Below are 16,805 nucleotides of genomic sequence, written 5' to 3' on the forward strand. Positions count from 1 at the left end.
CTGAAACCTGGAGCGACCGTCACGTCCTGTTCCTGTGACGCCCTTCTCTTACAGCTAAGTCCTGGAGCGACCGCCACTCCCTATTCATGTGACACCCTTCTGTTACAGCTAAAGGCTAGAGCAACCGTCACTTCCTGTTCATGCAACACTCTTCTCTAACAGCTGAAACCTGGAGCGACCGTCACTTCCTGTTCATGTGACGCCCTTCTCTTACAGGTAAGGCCTGGAGCGAATGTCACTTCCTGTTCATGTGACGCCCTTCTCTTACAGCTAAGGGCTAGAGCAACCGTCACTTCCTGTTCATGCGACACTCTTCTCTAACAGCTGAGACCTGGAGCAACCATCACTTCCTGTTCCTGTGATGCCCTTGTCTTGCAGCTAAGGCCTGGAGCGAATGTCACTTCCTGTTCATGTGACACCCTTCTCTTACCGCTAAGGCCTGGAGCAACCGTCACTTCCTGTTCATGCAACACTCTTCTCTAACAGCTGAAACCTGGAGCGACCGTCACTTCCTGTTCATGTGACGCCCTTCTCTTACAGCTAAGGCCTGGAGCGAATGTCACTTCCTGTTCATGTGACGCCCTTCTCTTACAGCTAAGGGCTAGAGCAACCATCACTTCCTGTTCATGTAACACTCTTCTCTAACAGCTGAGACCTGGAGCGACCATCACTTCCTGTTCCTGTGATGTCCTTGTCTTGCAGCTAAGGCCTGGAGCGAATGTCACTTCCTGTTCATGCAACACTCTTCTCTAACAGCGGAGACCTGGAGCGACCGCCACTTCCTGTTCCTGTGACGCCCTTCTCTTACAGCTAAGTTCTGGAGCGACCGTTACTTCCTGTTCATGTGACGCCCTTCTCTTACAGCTAAGCCATGGACCCAATACCACTTCCTGTTCTCTTGCATATAAGGCCTAGAGCGACAGTTCATGTGACGTCCTTTTTTTTACAGCCATGTGGGTGGGGGAGTGTCGCCCCACTGCTTTCTAGCAGTGCAAGAAGCAGAAACATAAGATGGTATTATAAATATGTTTGGATGGGGGTGGTCGGTTGTACTGTCTGCTCGAGGGCAGGGGAGGAGTGGCTCACCCAATGCAGCCGGCCCTCAGGTGCCGAACATACAAGTCATGCACACTCTCCCTTTTCTCCATGTAGGCTACATGCAGAAAATGGCCTGCCCCTGCACGCCTGTTCGGTCAGCACCCCAACCAATCTCGATGCTGCCATTGCAGCTTTGTGATTGGCTTAGGGGAGGGGAGGGAGGATGCCTGCTTCCAGTTCCTGCGGAGGAAGGAAAGCAGGAGCTGGAGTTGGAGCTCAAAAAACGCGGGACCGAGGAAAGGTACATTTATTCTTTTTTTTAAACTATAAACCCCTCCCCGTGCAGCCCCTCTTCCCTTGTGACCATTCGCCCGTACCCCCCACCCATGAGCGATGCCGGCCACGACTGCTTCCAGCTAAGGCCTGGAGCGACCGTCACGTTCTATTCATGTGACCCCCCTCCTCTTACAGCTAAGTCCTGGAATGACCGTCACTTCCTGCTCATGTGACACCCTTCCCTTGAAGATAAGACCTAGAATGAACAGTACTTCCTGTTCATGTGACCCCCTTCTCTTGAAGATAAGACCTAGAATGAACATCACTTCCTGTTCATGTGACCCCCTTCCCTTGAAGATAAGACCTAGAATGAACATCACTTCCTGTTCATGTGACCCCCTTCTCTTGAAGATAAGACCTAGAATGAACATCACTTCCTGTTCATGTGACCCCCTTCCCTTGAAGATAAGATCTAGAATGAACATCACTTCCTGTTCATGTGACCCCCTTCTCTTGAAGATAAGACCTAGAATGAACATCACTTCCTGTTCATGTGACCCCCTTCTCTTACAGATAAGACCTAGAATGAACATCACTTCCTGTTCATGTGACCCCCTTCTCTTACAGATAAGATATGGAGTGACCGCCATCTCCTGTTAATTTTACCCCTTCTCTTGCAGGAAAGACCTAGAGTGACCGGCACCTCCAGCTAATATAACACCATTCTCTTGCGGCTAAGGCCTGTAGCAACCACCACTTCCTGTTCATATGACACCCATCTAAGGGCTGGAGCGATCATCACTTTGTGTTCATGGGAACAACTTCTCTTGTGGCTAAGGACTCACATGACCGTCATTTCCTGTTGATGTGACACCCTTCTCTTGTAGAGAAGACCTGGACTGACTCCTGTTCAGACACTGACACATTATTGTTGACACTACTATGGCACGGTGGGAGGAGCTTGTTCGTCATGCAAAACTGTGGTGCGTCACTTATTTTGACTTTCCTACGGCACACAGTGCAGACCCATATCTACGAGGCTATGGAAAGCCACCCTGCATGGTGTGGTGTGAGACAACGCATCGCAAGTCGCGATGTTGGCTCACACACCCTCAGGAAGGCGTACCATGGGCGTTGCAGTGGGTGTTTCCACTCAACGTCCACACTCTTTGACACATTCCTACATTTACAACATGGCGCGGATCTGGGAATTTGTCACAACCCTCAGCCTTTCTAGGGGCGGCATAGCAGTTGTTTTTGTGAAGGAAAAGGTCCCTTCCTGCCCAAAAACTACCGAATTTCACTGCAGACACCCTTGAGCCATGGTGAAAGGGAGCCTGCATTGGTGTAAGGCAGCCATTAGTGCACAAGTGCAGGTTAAGACGACAGGAATGCACCATATCTCGTAGATAGAGCGCATTCCTTTCCTTTTCTTTTGACGCACAGCAGCGCAGAAAAGTGAGGTGCACGGCAGCGCAGCAAAGTGAGGTGCACGGCAGCGCAGCAAAATGACGTGCACGGCAGCGCAGCAAAGTGAGGTGCAGCACTGTCAGCAAACCGAAGTGGAACGGGATGTATTAATGATCCGGGAAAAAAATCCGGTCGCAAAATATGAATACTTTACGAACTTTTTTAAGGGAGTGTTAAGGCATCCGTGAAAGGGAAGGGGTCCCAAAGCCCAAGCGACCTGTCCCCCTTTCTGAATGATAAAATATATATTTTTTTAAGAGTGGACGTTGTTCCTTGGGACCACTCTCTCCTGTTAGCAACATATTGAATATTTCCTTTAAGGAAAACAGGGCTGCATTAAAAAACAACATCCGTTATGTGAAACCAATCACAAACATGGTCTGTTGACCCCATCAGGCCACTATCCCCGTGATGGCTAGGGATCCTAGGGGGGTCGCAATTTACGACCTACCTCATTAATATTCAAGTGGTGGGTTGAAGTATGACTCACTAGGTATAGCTTTTTTTTGTGAATGAACCCATTAATGTTCACAAAGGTTCAAAAAATGCCTCAGTGTTTAAAAAAAAAACAGTTGTAGATTGTGCCCTGTATTTTGTGATCAGTGCTTCGTACATCGGGCCCCACCTTCCTGAAATTATCAGCGGCCCCTGATATGTAAAAGGAGAAGTGTGGCTCAATGGTTAGAGTGGCAGACCCTGATGCAGAGGTCTGGCCTGGGACCAGGGTTCAATTCCCGCCTCGGCGGCTCTTGGACTCAAAATTCCACGGACCTGATAATTCTCGCCTCGGTGCCTATTCCAATCATGGAGTCCCACTCTGCAACTCTGGGCAATAGCTTGCTTAATCTCCACAACGGCCCCCACAACGCTAAGGATGCCTGGACTCCACCTTGGGGGTGCCCAGGAGTGGACACCTCACAGGGAAAGCCAGGATGGGTTCCACAGCGGTATTCGTACAAGCGCCTTGAGACTCTTGCGGGTGAGTAGTGCGCTATACAAGTATCAATATACATTTACAATTAACTCATCAGGTGTAGTGTCTGCTTTGGAAAATAACAGTAGGCAAGTCCCAGGGTTGTGACCTCAGCACTTGTGGTGTGTTTGTAGACTAGATATGGTGGCATGGGAGTGGGCACACTATAAGGGTCTAAGGGTAGGAAGGCCTACTCTTCGGCGCTGCTCTGTATGGGGATCTATAAATATGGAACCCTCCGATTGCTCTTTCTCTACACACAATGACTCAAGCACTGATGAGGATACGGTGACGTAGAACCGGCCGCAGATGATCCAGTGAAAGTAGCACCAACACAGGGTGGACGTGAGACAAGCTTCGGTCTGGTCTGATGGCACGCTGGGAGGGTACGATGGACAAAGACTGTGGTGATGGTCAACGGGTCACAGGCCTGGAATATCTGGACCGAGAGTCCAGAAAAGGCAGCTTCAAATCAATTTAGTTTAGCTTTCAGCACAACACCTACTTGACAACACCAATGACAATGTCTAGGACTATTGGAGTGGGATCCAGGCAATACACAGGTGTCCAAAGCCAAGTCATACGTGTCCTGCTCCAAAGCCATGCAATCCGTGTCCTGCTCCAAAGCCATGCCATACGTGTCCTGTTCCAAAACCATGTCATACGTGTCCTGCTCCAAAGCCATGCCATACGTGTCCTGCTCCAAAGCCATGCCATACGTGTCCTGCTCCAAAGCCATGCCATACCTGTCCTGCTCCAAAGCCATGCAATCCGTCTCCTGCTCCAAAGCCATGCCATACATGTCCTGCTCCAAAGCCATGCCATGCGTGTCCTGCTCCAAAGCCATGCCATACGTGTCCTGTTCCAAAGCCATGCCATACGTGTCCTGCTCCAAAGCCATGCCATACTTGTCCTGCTCCAAAGCCATGCCATACGTGTCCTGCTCCAAAGCCATGCCATACGTGTCCTGCTCCAAAGCCATGTCATACGTGTCCTGCTCCAAAGCCATGCCATACTTGTCCTGCTCCAAAGCCGTGCAACCCGTGTCCTGTTCCAAAGCCATGTCATACGTGTCCTGCTCCAAAGCCATGCCATACTTGTCCTGCTCCAAAGCCATGCCATGCGTGTCCTGCTCCAAAGCCATGCCATACGTGTCCTGTTCCAAAGCCATGCCATACGTGTCCTGCTCCAAAGCCATGCCATACGTGTCCTGCTCCAAAGCCATGCAATCTGTGTCCTGCTCCAAAGCCATGCCATACGTGTCCTGCTCCAAAGCCATGCCATACGTGTCCTGCTCCAAAGCCATGCCATACGTGTCCTGCTCCAAAGCCATGCCATACGTGCCCTGCTCCAAAGCCATGCAATCCGTGTCCTGCTCCAAAGCCATGCCATACGTGTCCTGCTCCAAAGCCATGCCATACGTGTCCTGCTCCAAAGCCATGCCATACTTGTCCTGCTCCAAAGCCATGCCATACGTGCCCTCCTGCAAAGCCATGCCATACGTGTCCTGTTCCAAAGCCATGCCATACGTGTCCTGCTCCAAAGCCATGCCATACGTGCCCTCCTGCAAAGCCATGCCATACGTGTCCTGTTCCAAAGCCATGCCATACATGTCCTGCTCCAAAGCCATGCCATACGTGTCCTGCTCCAAAGCCATGCCATACGTGTCCTGCTCCAAAGCCATGCAATCCGTGTCCTGCTCCAAAGCCATGCCATGCGTGTCCTGCTCCAAAGCCATGCCATACGTGTCCTGCTCCAAAGCCATGCCATACGTGTCCTGTTCCAAAGCCATGCCATACGTGTCCTGTTCCAAAGCCATGCCATACGTGTCCTGCTCCAAAGCCATGCCATACGTGTCCTGCTCCAAAGCCATGCAATCCGTGTCCTGCTCCAAAGCCATGCCATACGTGTCCTGTTCCAAAACCATGCCATACGTGCCCTCCTGCAAAGCCATGCCATACGTGTCCTCCTGCAAAGCCATGCCATATGTGTCCTGCTCCAAAGCCATGCCATACGTGTCCTGCTCCAAAGCCATGCCATACTTGTCCTGTTCCAAAGCCATGCCATACGTGTCCTGCTCCAAAGCCATGCCATACGTGCCCTGCTCCAAAGTCATGCAATCCGTGTCCTCCTCCAAAGCCATGCCATACGTGTCCTGCTCCAAAGCCATGCAATCCGTGTCCTGCTCCAAAGCCATGCCATACGTGTCCTGCTCCAAAGCCATGACATACGTGTCCTGTTCCAAAGCCATGCCATACGTGTCCTGTTCCAAAGCCATGACATACGTGTCCTGCTCCAAAGCCATGCCATACGTGTCCTGCTCCAAAGCCATGCCATACGTGCCCTCCTGCAAAGCCATGCCATACGTGTCCTGTTCCAAAGCCATGCCATACGTGTCCTGCTCCAAAGCCATGCAATCCGTGTCCTGCTCCAAAGCCATGCCATACGTGTCCTGCTCCAAAGCCATGACATACGTGTCCTGTTCCAAAGCCATGCCATACGTGTCCTGCTCCAAAGCCATGCAATCCGTGTCCTCCTCCAAAGCCATGCCATACGTGTCCTGCTCCAAAGCCATGCCATACGTGCCCTCCTGCAAAGCCATGCCATACGTGTCCTGTTCCAAAGCCATGCCATACGTGTCCTGCTCCAAAGCCATGCAATCCGTGTCCTGCTCCAAAGCCATGCCATACCTGTCCTGCTCCAAAGCCATGCCATACGTGTCCTGTTCCAAAGCCATGCCATACGTGTCCTGTTCCAAAGCCATGCCATACGTGTCCTGCTCCAAAGCCATGCCATACGTGTCCTGCTCCAAAGCCATGCCATACTTGTCCTGTTCCAAAGCCATGCCATACGTGTCCTGCTCCAAAGCCATGCAATCCGTGTCCTCCTGCAAAGCCATGCCATACGTGTCCTGCTCCAAAGCCTTGCTATACTTGTCCTGCTCCAAAGCCATGCCATACGTGCCCTGCTCCAAAGTCATGCAATCCGTGTCCTGCTCCAAAGCCATGCCATACGTGTCCTGTTTCAAAGCCATGCCATACGTGTCCTGCTCCAAAGCCATGCCATACGTGCCCTGCTCCAAAGTCATGCAATCCGTGTCCTGCTCCAAAGCCATGCCATACGTGTCCTGCTCCAAAGCCATGCCATACGTGTCCTGCTCCAAAGCCATGCCATACGTGCCCTGCTCCAAAGTCATGCAATCCGTGTCCTCCTCCAAAGCCATGCCATACGTTCCCTGCTCCAAAGCCATGCCATACGTGTCCTGCTCCAAAGCCATGCCATACGTGTCCTGCTTCAAAGCCATGCCATACGTGTCCTGCTCCAAAGCCATGCCATACGTGTCCTGCTCCAAAGCCATGCCATACCTGTCCTGCTCCAAAGCCATGCCATACGTGTCCTGTTCCAAAGCCATGCCATACGTGTCCTGTTCCAAAGCCATGCCATACGTGTCCTGCTCCAAAGCCATGCCATACGTTCCCTGCTCCAAAGCCATGCCATACGTGTCCTGCTCCAAAGCCATGCCATACGTGTCCTGCTTCAAAGCCATGCCATACGTGTCCTGCTCCAAAGCCATGCCATACGTGTCCTGCTCCAAAGCCATGCCATACCTGTCCTGCTCCAAAGCCATGCCATACGTGTCCTGTTCCAAAGCCATGCCATACGTGTCCTGTTCCAAAGCCATGCCATACGTGTCCTGCTCCAAAGCCATGCCATACGTGTCCTGCTCCAAAGCCATGCCATACGTGTCCTGCTCCAAAGCCATGCCATACCTGTCCTGCTCCAAAGCCATGCCATACTTGTCCCGTTCCAAAGGCATGCCATACGTGCCCTGCTCCAAAGTCATGCAATCCGTGTCCTCCTCCAAAGCCATGCCATACGTGTCCTGCTCCAAAGCCATGCCATACGTGCCCTGCTCCAAAGTCATGCAATCCGTGTCCTCCTCCAAAGCCATGCCATACGTGTCCTGCTCCAAAGCCATGCCATACGTGTCCTGATTCAAAGTCATGCCATACGTGTCCTGCTCCAAAGCCATTCCATACGTGTCCTGCTTCAAAGCCATGCCATACGTGTCCTGCTCCAAAGCCATGCCATACGTGTCCTGCTTCAAAGCCATGCCATACGTGTCCTGCTTCAAAGCCATGCCATACGTGTCCTGCTTCAAAGCCATGCCATACGTGTCCTGCTTCAAAGCCATGCCATACGTGTCCTGCTTCAAAGCCATGCCATACGTGTCCTGCTCCAAAGCCATGCCATACGTGTCCTGCTTCAAAGCCATGCCATACGTGTCCTGCTCCAAAGCCATGCCATACGTGTCCTGCTCCAAAGCCATGCCATACGTGTCCTGCTCCAAAGCCATGCAACCCGTGTCCTGCTCCAAAGCCATGACATACGTGCCCTCCTCCAAAGCCATGCCATACGTGCCCTCCTGCAAAGCCATGCCATACATGCCCTCCTCCAAAGCCATGCCATACATGCCCTCCTCCAAAGTCATGCCATACGTGCCCTCCTGCAAAGCCATGCCATCTGTGTCCTGCTCCAAAGCCATGCCATACGTGTCCTGCTCCAAAGCCATGTCATACGTGTCCTGTTCCAAAGCCATGCCATCCGTGTCCTGCTCCAAAGCCATGCAATCCGTGTCCTGCTCCAAAGCCATGCAATCCGTGTCCTGCTCCAAAGCCATGCCATACGTGTCCTGCTCCAAAGCCATGCAATCCGTGTCCTGCTCCAAAGCCATGACATAAGTATCCTGCTACAAAGCCATCTCATGCGTGCCCTCCTGCAAAGCCATGCCATCCGTGTCCTTCTCCAAAGCCATGCCATACGTGCCCTCCTGCAAAGCCATGCCATACGTGTCCTGCTCCAAAGCCATGCGTGTCCTGCTCCAAAGCCATGCCATACGTGCCCTCCTCCAAAGCCATGCCATACGTGTCCTGCTCCAAAGCCATGCCATACGTGTCCTGCTCCAAAGCCATGCCATACGTGTCCTGTTCCAAAGCCATGCCATACGTGTCCTGCTCCAAAGCCATGCCATATGTGTCCTGCTCCAAAGCCATGCCATACGTGTCCTGCTCCAAAGCCATGCCATACGTGTCCTGTTCCAAAGCCATGCCATACGTGTCCTGTTCCAAAGCCATGCCATACGTGTCCTGTTCCAAAGCCATGCCATACGTGTCCTGTTCCAAAGCCATGCCATACGTGTCCTGTTCCAAAGCCATGCAACCCGTGTCCTGCTCCAAAGCCATGCCATGCGTGTCCTGCTCCAAAGCCATGCCATAAGTGTCCTGCTCCAAAGCCATGCCATGCGTGTCCTGCTCCAAAGCCATGCAATCCGTGTCCTGCTCCAAAGCCATGCCATGCGTGTCCTGCTCCAAAGCCATGCAATCCGTGTCCTGCTCCAAAGCCATGCCATGCGTGTCCTGCTCCAAAGCCATGCAATCCGTGTCCTGCTCCAAAGCCATGACATACGTGCCCTCCTCCAAAGCCATGCAACCCGTGTCCTGCTCCAAAGCCATGCCATAAGTGTCCTGCTCCAAAGCCATGCCATGCGTGTCCTGCTCCAAAGCCATGACATACGTGCCCTCCTCCAAAGCCATGACATACTTGTCCTGCGCCCAAAGCCATGCCGTACATGTGCTGCTCCAAAGCTAGTTTGGGCTGGTCTGTTCCCATGAGGCATAGGGTCAGACTGATTTGCATATGACCATGTCTGAACTGGGGTGACCGAGTGAGCTATAGAATGGTGAAGGATTAAACCCAGTTGACTGGGCTGAGTGCTTGCAATGTTCAACGCTCCGTCCATTATCCCCTTTGGTTTTGCTTTGTTCGCCCTAAGTTGGCTGGGTATGCTCAGACGTGGGTCCCTTGCTCACTTTGCCACTGGAGTCAAGCAAGCCCGGCTGAAGACGGCTGATTAGCCAGAAACCGTTCCCAGGATGCTTGTTTCCGGTCCAGGGAAGGCATGGCTTGGCAGTTCGGGCTGGACTGTTCCCATGAGGCACAGGGTCAGACTGATTTGCATATAGCCGTGTCTGAACTGGGGTGGTGGAGTGGGCTAAAGAATGGTGATGGATTAAACCCAGATCAGTTGACTGGGGGTGAGTGTTTCATTTGCTCAAACGCTCCGTCCATCACCCCCTTTGGTTTTGCTCTGCTCCAAAGCCATGCCGTACATATCCTAGTATTCACAGACAGGCGAGACGACACAGTGCAACAGCCCAGGTAGGCCATTCACAGGGACGTCATAGTGAGTTGATTAAGGGAATAGGTAATTATCTCGCCTGCTGAGACCTGACGAAAACAGTTGGACTCCAAAGGGCCTCATTCCCCGTTAACTCTGTGGAGGGATGTCGGGCCGGACAGCCTTGGGTTCATCGTGAGCCGTCACTTGAGAACCATGTACCTTTCTACACTGTCAGAGGGGTGGCCTACATTCACATGCCGTTAACGAAGATCACCCTACCCCCAGCACCGCTTCTGCACTCATGAGTCAACAGCCTCATCCCTTACTGCCCCACTCCACCACTTCTGACCACTCAGAAGAAGTGTGGCTCACTGGTTAGAGCAGCAGACCCTGAAGCAGAGGTGAGACCCGGGACCAGGGTTCAATACCCGACACGGCGGGGTCTTGAGCCCAAATGTCCACGGACTCGATAATTCTTGCTTCGGTGCCTACTCGAATCATGGGTTCACACTCTGCGACTCTGGGCAATAGCTTGCGTAATCTCCACTACGGCCCCCCCGCTGCGGGATGCCTGGCTTTCACCTTGGGGATGCCCAGTACGGGTTATCTCACAGGGAAAAAGCCAGGACGGGTTCCCAAAGCAAGCGCCTTGAGACCTTGCAGTGATAAGGCGCTATATAAGAACTTTTGACATGACACGACATGACATTTTCTGACCTACCCCCTCCAACACATTCTGTGTTTATCCATCCGCACCCTTCGTCCTTGACATCCCCTGTCCACCGCTTCTGGGTTCATGCATCAGCACCCTCATTCTCTGTCCTCCCCTCTCCTCTGCTTCTGACCCTCATTCTCTGTCCTCCCCTCTCCTCTGCTTCTGACCCTCATTCTCTGTCCACCCCTCTCCTCTGCTTCTGACCCTCATTCTCTGTCCACCCCTCTCCTCCTCCTCTGACCCTCATTCTCTGTCCTCCCCTCTCCTCCTCTTCTGACCCTCATTCTCTGTCCTCCCCTCTCCTCGGCTTCTGACCCTCATTCTCTGTCCTCCCCTCTCCTCTGCTTCTGACCCTCATTCTCTGACCTCCCCTCTCCTCCGCTTCTGACCCTCATTCTCTGTCCTCCCCTCTCCTCTGCTTCTGACCCTCATTCTCTGACCTCCCCTCTCCTCTGCTTCTGACCCTCATTCTCTGTCCTCCCCTCTCCTCCGCTTCTGACCCTCATTCTCTGTCCTCCCCTCTCCTCTGCTTCTAATCCTCATTCTCTGTCCTCCCCTCTCCTCTGCTTCTAATCCTCATTCTCTGTCCTCCCCTCTCCTCTGCTTCTGACCCTCATTCTCTGTCCTCCCCTCTCCTCTGCTTCTGACCCTCATTCTCTGTCCTCCCCTCTCCTCCTCTTCTGACCCTCATTCTCTGTCCTCCCCTCTCCTCCGCTTCTGACCCTCATTCTCTGTCCTCCCCTCTCCTCTGCTTCTAATCCTCATTCTCTGTCCTCCCCTCTCCTCTGCTTCTTACCCTCATTCTCTGTCCTCCCCTCTCCTCCTCTTCTGACCCTCATTCTCTGTCCTCCCCTCTCCTCGGCTTCTGACCCTCATTCTCTGTCCTCCCCTCTCCTCTGCTTCTGACCCTCATTCTCTGACCTCCCCTCTCCTCCGCTTCTGACCCTCATTCTCTGTCCTCCCCTCTCCTCTGCTTCTGACCCTCATTCTCTGACCTCCCCTCTCCTCTGCTTCTGACCCTCATTCTCTGTCCTCCCCTCTCCTCCGCTTCTGACCCTCATTCTCTGTCCTCCCCTCTCCTCTGCTTCTAATCCTCATTCTCTGTCCTCCCCTCTCCTCTGCTTCTAATCCTCATTCTCTGTCCTCCCCTCTCCTCTGCTTCTGACCCTCATTCTCTGTCCTCCCCTCTCCTCTGCTTCTGACCCTCATTCTCTGTCCTCCCCTCTCCTCCTCTTCTGACCCTCATTCTCTGTCCTCCCCTCTCCTCCGCTTCTGACCCTCATTCTCTGTCCTCCCCTCTCCTCTGCTTCTAATCCTCATTCTCTGTCCTCCCCTCTCCTCTGCTTCTGACCCTCATTCTCTGTCCTCCCCTCTCCTCCGCTTCTGACCCTCATTCTCTGTCCTCCCCTCTCCTCTGCTTCTGACCCTCATTCTCTGTCCTCCCCTCTCCTCCGCTTCTGACCCTCATTCTCTGTCCTCCCCTCTCCTCGGCTTCTGACCCTCATTCTCTGTCCTCCCCTCTCCTCTGCTTCTAATCCTCATTCTCTGTCCTCCCCTCTCCTCTGCTTCTGACCCTCATTCTCTGTCCTCCCCTCTCCTCTGCTTCTGACCCTCATTCTCTGTCCTCCCCTCTCCTCTGCTTCTGACCCTCATTCTCTGACCTCCCCTCTCCTCTGCTTCTGACCCTCATTCTGTGACCTCCCCTCTCCTCTGCTTCTGACCCTCATTCTCTGTCCTACCCTCTCCTCTGCTTCTGACCCTCATTCTCTGTCCTCCCCTCTCCTCTGCTTCTGCCCCTCATTCTCTGACCACCCCTCTCCTCTGCTTCTGACCCTCATTCTCTGTCCTCCCCTACCCTCATTCCTCTGACCCTCATTCTCTGTCCTCCCCTCCCCACCGCTTCTGACCCTCATTCTCTGACCTCTCCTCCCCTCTGCTTCTGACCCTCATTCTCTGTCCTCCCCTCTCCTCTGCTTCTGACCCTCATTCTCTGTCCTCCCCTCTCCTCCTCTTCTGACCCTCATTCTCTGTCCTCCCCTCTCCTCCACTTCTGACCCTCATTCTCTGTCCTCCCCTCTTCTCTGCTTCTGACCCTCATTCTCTGTCCTCCCCTCTTCTCTGCTTCTGACCCTCATTCTCTGTCCTCCCCTCTCCTCCGCTTCTGACCCTCATTCTCTGTCCTCCCCTCTCCTCCTCTTCTGACCCTCATTCTCTGTCCTCCCCTCTCCTCCACTTCTGACCCTCATTCTCTGACCTCCCCTCTCCTCTGCTTCTGACCCTCATTCTCTGACCTCCCCTCTCCTCTGCTTCTGACCCTCATTCTCTGTCCTCCCCTCTCCTCTGCTTCTGACCCTCATTCACTGTCCTCCCCTTTCCTCTGCTTCTGACCCTCATTCACTGTCCTCCCCTCTCCTCCTCTTCTGACCCTCATTCTCTGTCCTCCCCTCTCCTCTGCTTCTGACCCTCATTCTCTGTCCTCCCCTCTCCTCTGCTTCTGACCCTCATTCTCTGTCCTCCCCTCTCCTCCTCTTCTGACCCTCATTCTCTGTCCTCCCCTCTCCTCCTCTTCTGACCCTCATTCTCTGTCCTCCCCTCTCCTCCACTTCTGACCCTCATTCTCTGTCCTCCCCTCTTCTCTGCTTCTGACCCTCATTCTCTGTCCTCCCCTCTTCTCTGCTTCTGACCCTCATTCTCTGTCCTCCCCTCTCCTCCGCTTCTGACCCTCATTCTCTGTCCTCCCCTCTCCTCCTCTTCTGACCCTCATTCTCTGTCCTCCCCTCTCCTCCACTTCTGACCCTCATTCTCTGACCTCCCCTCTCCTCTGCTTCTGACCCTCATTCTCTGACCTCCCCTCTCCTCTGCTTCTGACCCTCATTCTCTGTCCTCCCCTCTCCTCTGCTTCTGACCCTCATTCTCTGACCTCCCCTCTCCTCTGCTTCTGACCCTCATTCTCTGTCCTCCCCTCTCCTCTGCTTCTGACCCTCATTCACTGTCCTCCCCTTTCCTCTGCTTCTGACCCTCATTCTCTGTCCCCCCCTCTCCTCCTCTTCTGACCCTCATTCTCTGTCCTCCCCTCTCCTCTGCTTCTGACCCTCATTCTCTGTCCTACCCTCTCCACCACTTCTGACCCTCATTCTCTGACCTCCCCTCTCCTCTGCTTCTGACCCTCATTCTCTGTCCTCCCCTCTCCTCCGCTTCTGACCCTCATTCTCTGACCTCCCCTCTCCTCTGCTTCTGACCCTCATTCTCTGACCTTGTTCCACCATGCTGCACAGGCTTCATGCATCCTTGTTACCATTGGCTTTGAACACAAAGATAGAGGCGCATTTGGTGAATTTTGAAAGATGCTGGCATTAAAGAAGGAGGAGTGGTAGGTTCATAAATAAGTCTTTCTTACCTCTAGTGATGTCAGTGGTGCTCTCCGTGGTGCCCCCACCAGTGCTCGTGTTGATGCTTCCAGGGGTGCCAGCCGTGCCTCCTGTCATGCGACTCGTAGAGATGTCTGTGGATCTTCCTTCGGTACTAGCTGTGGTGCCACTGGTAATGCTGGCGGTGGTGCCACTGGTGATGCTAGCGGTGGATCTCTCTGCAGTGCTGGTTGTGGTGCCACTGGTCATGCTGGCGGTGGTGCCACTGGTGATGCTGGCGGTGGATCTCTCTGCAGTGCTGGTTGTGGTGCCACTGGTCATGCTGGCGGTGGTGCCACTGGTCATGCTGGCGGTGGTGCCACTGGTCATGCTGGCGGTGGTGCCACTGGTCATGCTGGCGGTGGTGCCACTGGTCATGCTGGCGGTGGTGCCACTGGTCATACTGGCGGTGGTGCCACTGGTGATGCTGGCGGTGGTGCCACTGGTCATGCTGGCGGTGGTGCCACTGGTAATGCTGGCGGTGGTGCCACGGGTCATGCTGGCGGTGGTGCCACTGGTAATGCTGGCGGTGGTGCCACTGGTCATGCTGGCGGTGGTGCCACTGGTCATGCTGGCGGTGGTGCCACTGGTGATGCTGGCGGTGGTGCCACTGGTAATGCTGGAGGTGGTGCTTTCGGAGGGGCTCGCTGTGGTGGTCACCGCACTGCCGGCTGTGGTACTTCTGAGACTGATAGGTGTGACACTGTCTGTTAAGCCTCCAACAGAGCTAGTGGCACTGCCAGTCATGCTTGCTGCAGGACTTTGAGTTACGCTGGTTGTTGTGGCCATGCCAGTGCTTGTGCCTTCATTATTGCTTGTTGTAGAGCTTACAGTTATCTGGGCTGTGGTGCTTTGGGTTGCGCTTCTCGTGGTACCTTCTACCGTCGAAGCTGTGGTAGCTGTAGACGTGGTTGATGTATTGATACCGGCAGTGTTTGCTGTGGTGCTTGTGACGCTGTTTGCTGTGGTTCTTCTGGGAGTACTGAATGCAATGGTTGGCAGAGTCCCTGTGATGCCCATCACCCTGGATGTGGTGGTACTGGCAGTACCGGTTGTGGTAGTATCTGCAGTACTAGCCGTGGAGCCTTCTGCAGTACTGGCACCGGTACCTGCTGTAGTAATTGTTGTTCCCCCTGCAGTACCGATAGTGGTACTGGCTGTGCTGGCTGTGCTGCTTCCTGCTGTGCTGGCTGTAGTCTTTCCTGCTGTGCTGGCTTTGGTGTTCTCTTCTGTAAACCCATTGAAGGTAGTCACTATGGGTAAGTTTGTTGTGGTTATTCTTATAGTGCTGGCTGTGGAGGTAGCAGAGCTGCTGGCTGTGCTGCCTGTGGTACTGCTCTCTGTGGTGCTCACTGCAGGTTGGAGGGTGGTGCTGCTGGCAGTGGGTAGTGCTACCGTGGTGCTGGTCAGCGGTGTGGTAGAAGGCGTGTTGCTTGTGGTTGCGCTTGTACTGGCACTCAGCGTGCTCCCTCCAGTGCCAGTGGTGCTCTCGGTGGTGATCGGTGCACTGCTGGTGGATGTGATCTCAGCATTTGAGGTGGCAGTGCTGCTCCCCAGGGTAGATTCCTCCGTGGCTTTTGTGGTACTCTTTGTGGTGACCTCTGGAAGATATGCATCACACAATTACTGTCAGGTAGATATTGTAATACAAACATCCTAGTAACAAATGTCAGTATCTGCACAGAGTGTTGCATCAATAACTACTGTTCTATTGTTGTCAGCGAGTAAAAAGTCACACCTAGTTGAGTACACCAACAGTCCTATTTCTGCTTCAAGACCCCTTGACTCCTAAGACACACACTGCTGACAATACCCTGGACTGAAAACACCTCTTGGCATACCCTAGAGAAAGGGCCCACAAAGGGCCTTCATGTCTGTGAGCCTCCCACAGGATTTACACAGGTTTTAAGTAGGCCTGGGCGGTGAACACCGCTCCGTTTGCGGAGTTTGCAGAGTTTTCTGCACCCCACGCTCTCCCAAGCTCGCGGAGTTCCAAAAACTCCACTTCGCGTAGTGCAGCAGATTTATTTTCCCCGCTTGCGCTCGCAAACGGTAAGTTTGTGAGTGCGAGCTGCTGCTCAGGTAGAATTTCTACGCAAGCGGCAGGAAGACCAGCGTGAACAGCAGTTCGCACTACACTCCGCAACTTGTGGAACTTTGTGCAGTCTTTTTGTAACTTCGTGACGTTCCGCGTAGCAAAACTCCGCAAACTATGCCCAGGCTTAGTTTTAAGCAGAGCGGGCATGGCAGCGCCAAAGGCAAACTGTGAGCGGTTTGTCAACAGACAGCTGAGGGTGGAGGTATACTAACCAGGCTTGCAGCTCATAGAAGCCTGCCTTCAAGGCGGTTATGGTGGAGGAATGAGGCTGGTATTCCTGCCCATGTACGGGGAAGCGGAAGGTGTTGGAAGTGGGTGAAGGTTTGACCCAACAGACGTGGTTCGGTTGGCACACTCTGATCTTATGAAGAGTGGGCTCTCAGGGTGGAGGCCAGATAGCTGGCTTAGCCAGTGCTTAATTTGTGCAGGTGGTTTCCAGGACTCGGCACCAGCAATTAATTGTCAGCACCGGCTCAAGTGACAGTCCACCACAAAAACAGTGTTTAATAAGTTAATAAACAGTAAAGAAAGACCAATGCCTACCTCTCACGGCATTCTTATAGCTTTGGGACCTAAAATAGTCTGAATTGCCACACTTGTAGGAGTGCGACGGTTGGTAGTTGTGTTGATACTGTCATTGGCTGAGC

General features: G+C 53.4%; 1 protein-coding gene across 1 annotated transcript in view; it reads right to left on the reverse strand.

Annotated features, from left to right (window-relative positions):
• Window positions 1-16,805, reverse strand: part of LOC144752383 (uncharacterized) — a 182,083-nt gene that overhangs the window by 27,169 nt on the left and 138,109 nt on the right. Inside the window, exon 12 of the mRNA XM_078640318.1 lies at window positions 14,051-15,661. Within this exon, the coding sequence (XP_078496444.1) occupies window positions 14,051-15,661 (1,611 nt within the window). The remainder of the gene's footprint in view (window positions 1-14,050; window positions 15,662-16,805) is intronic.

The sequence above is a fragment of the Lissotriton helveticus genome, chromosome 5_1, assembly GCF_964261635.1.
Source record: "Lissotriton helveticus chromosome 5_1, aLisHel1.1, whole genome shotgun sequence".
Lineage (NCBI taxonomy): Eukaryota > Metazoa > Chordata > Amphibia > Caudata > Salamandridae > Lissotriton > Lissotriton helveticus.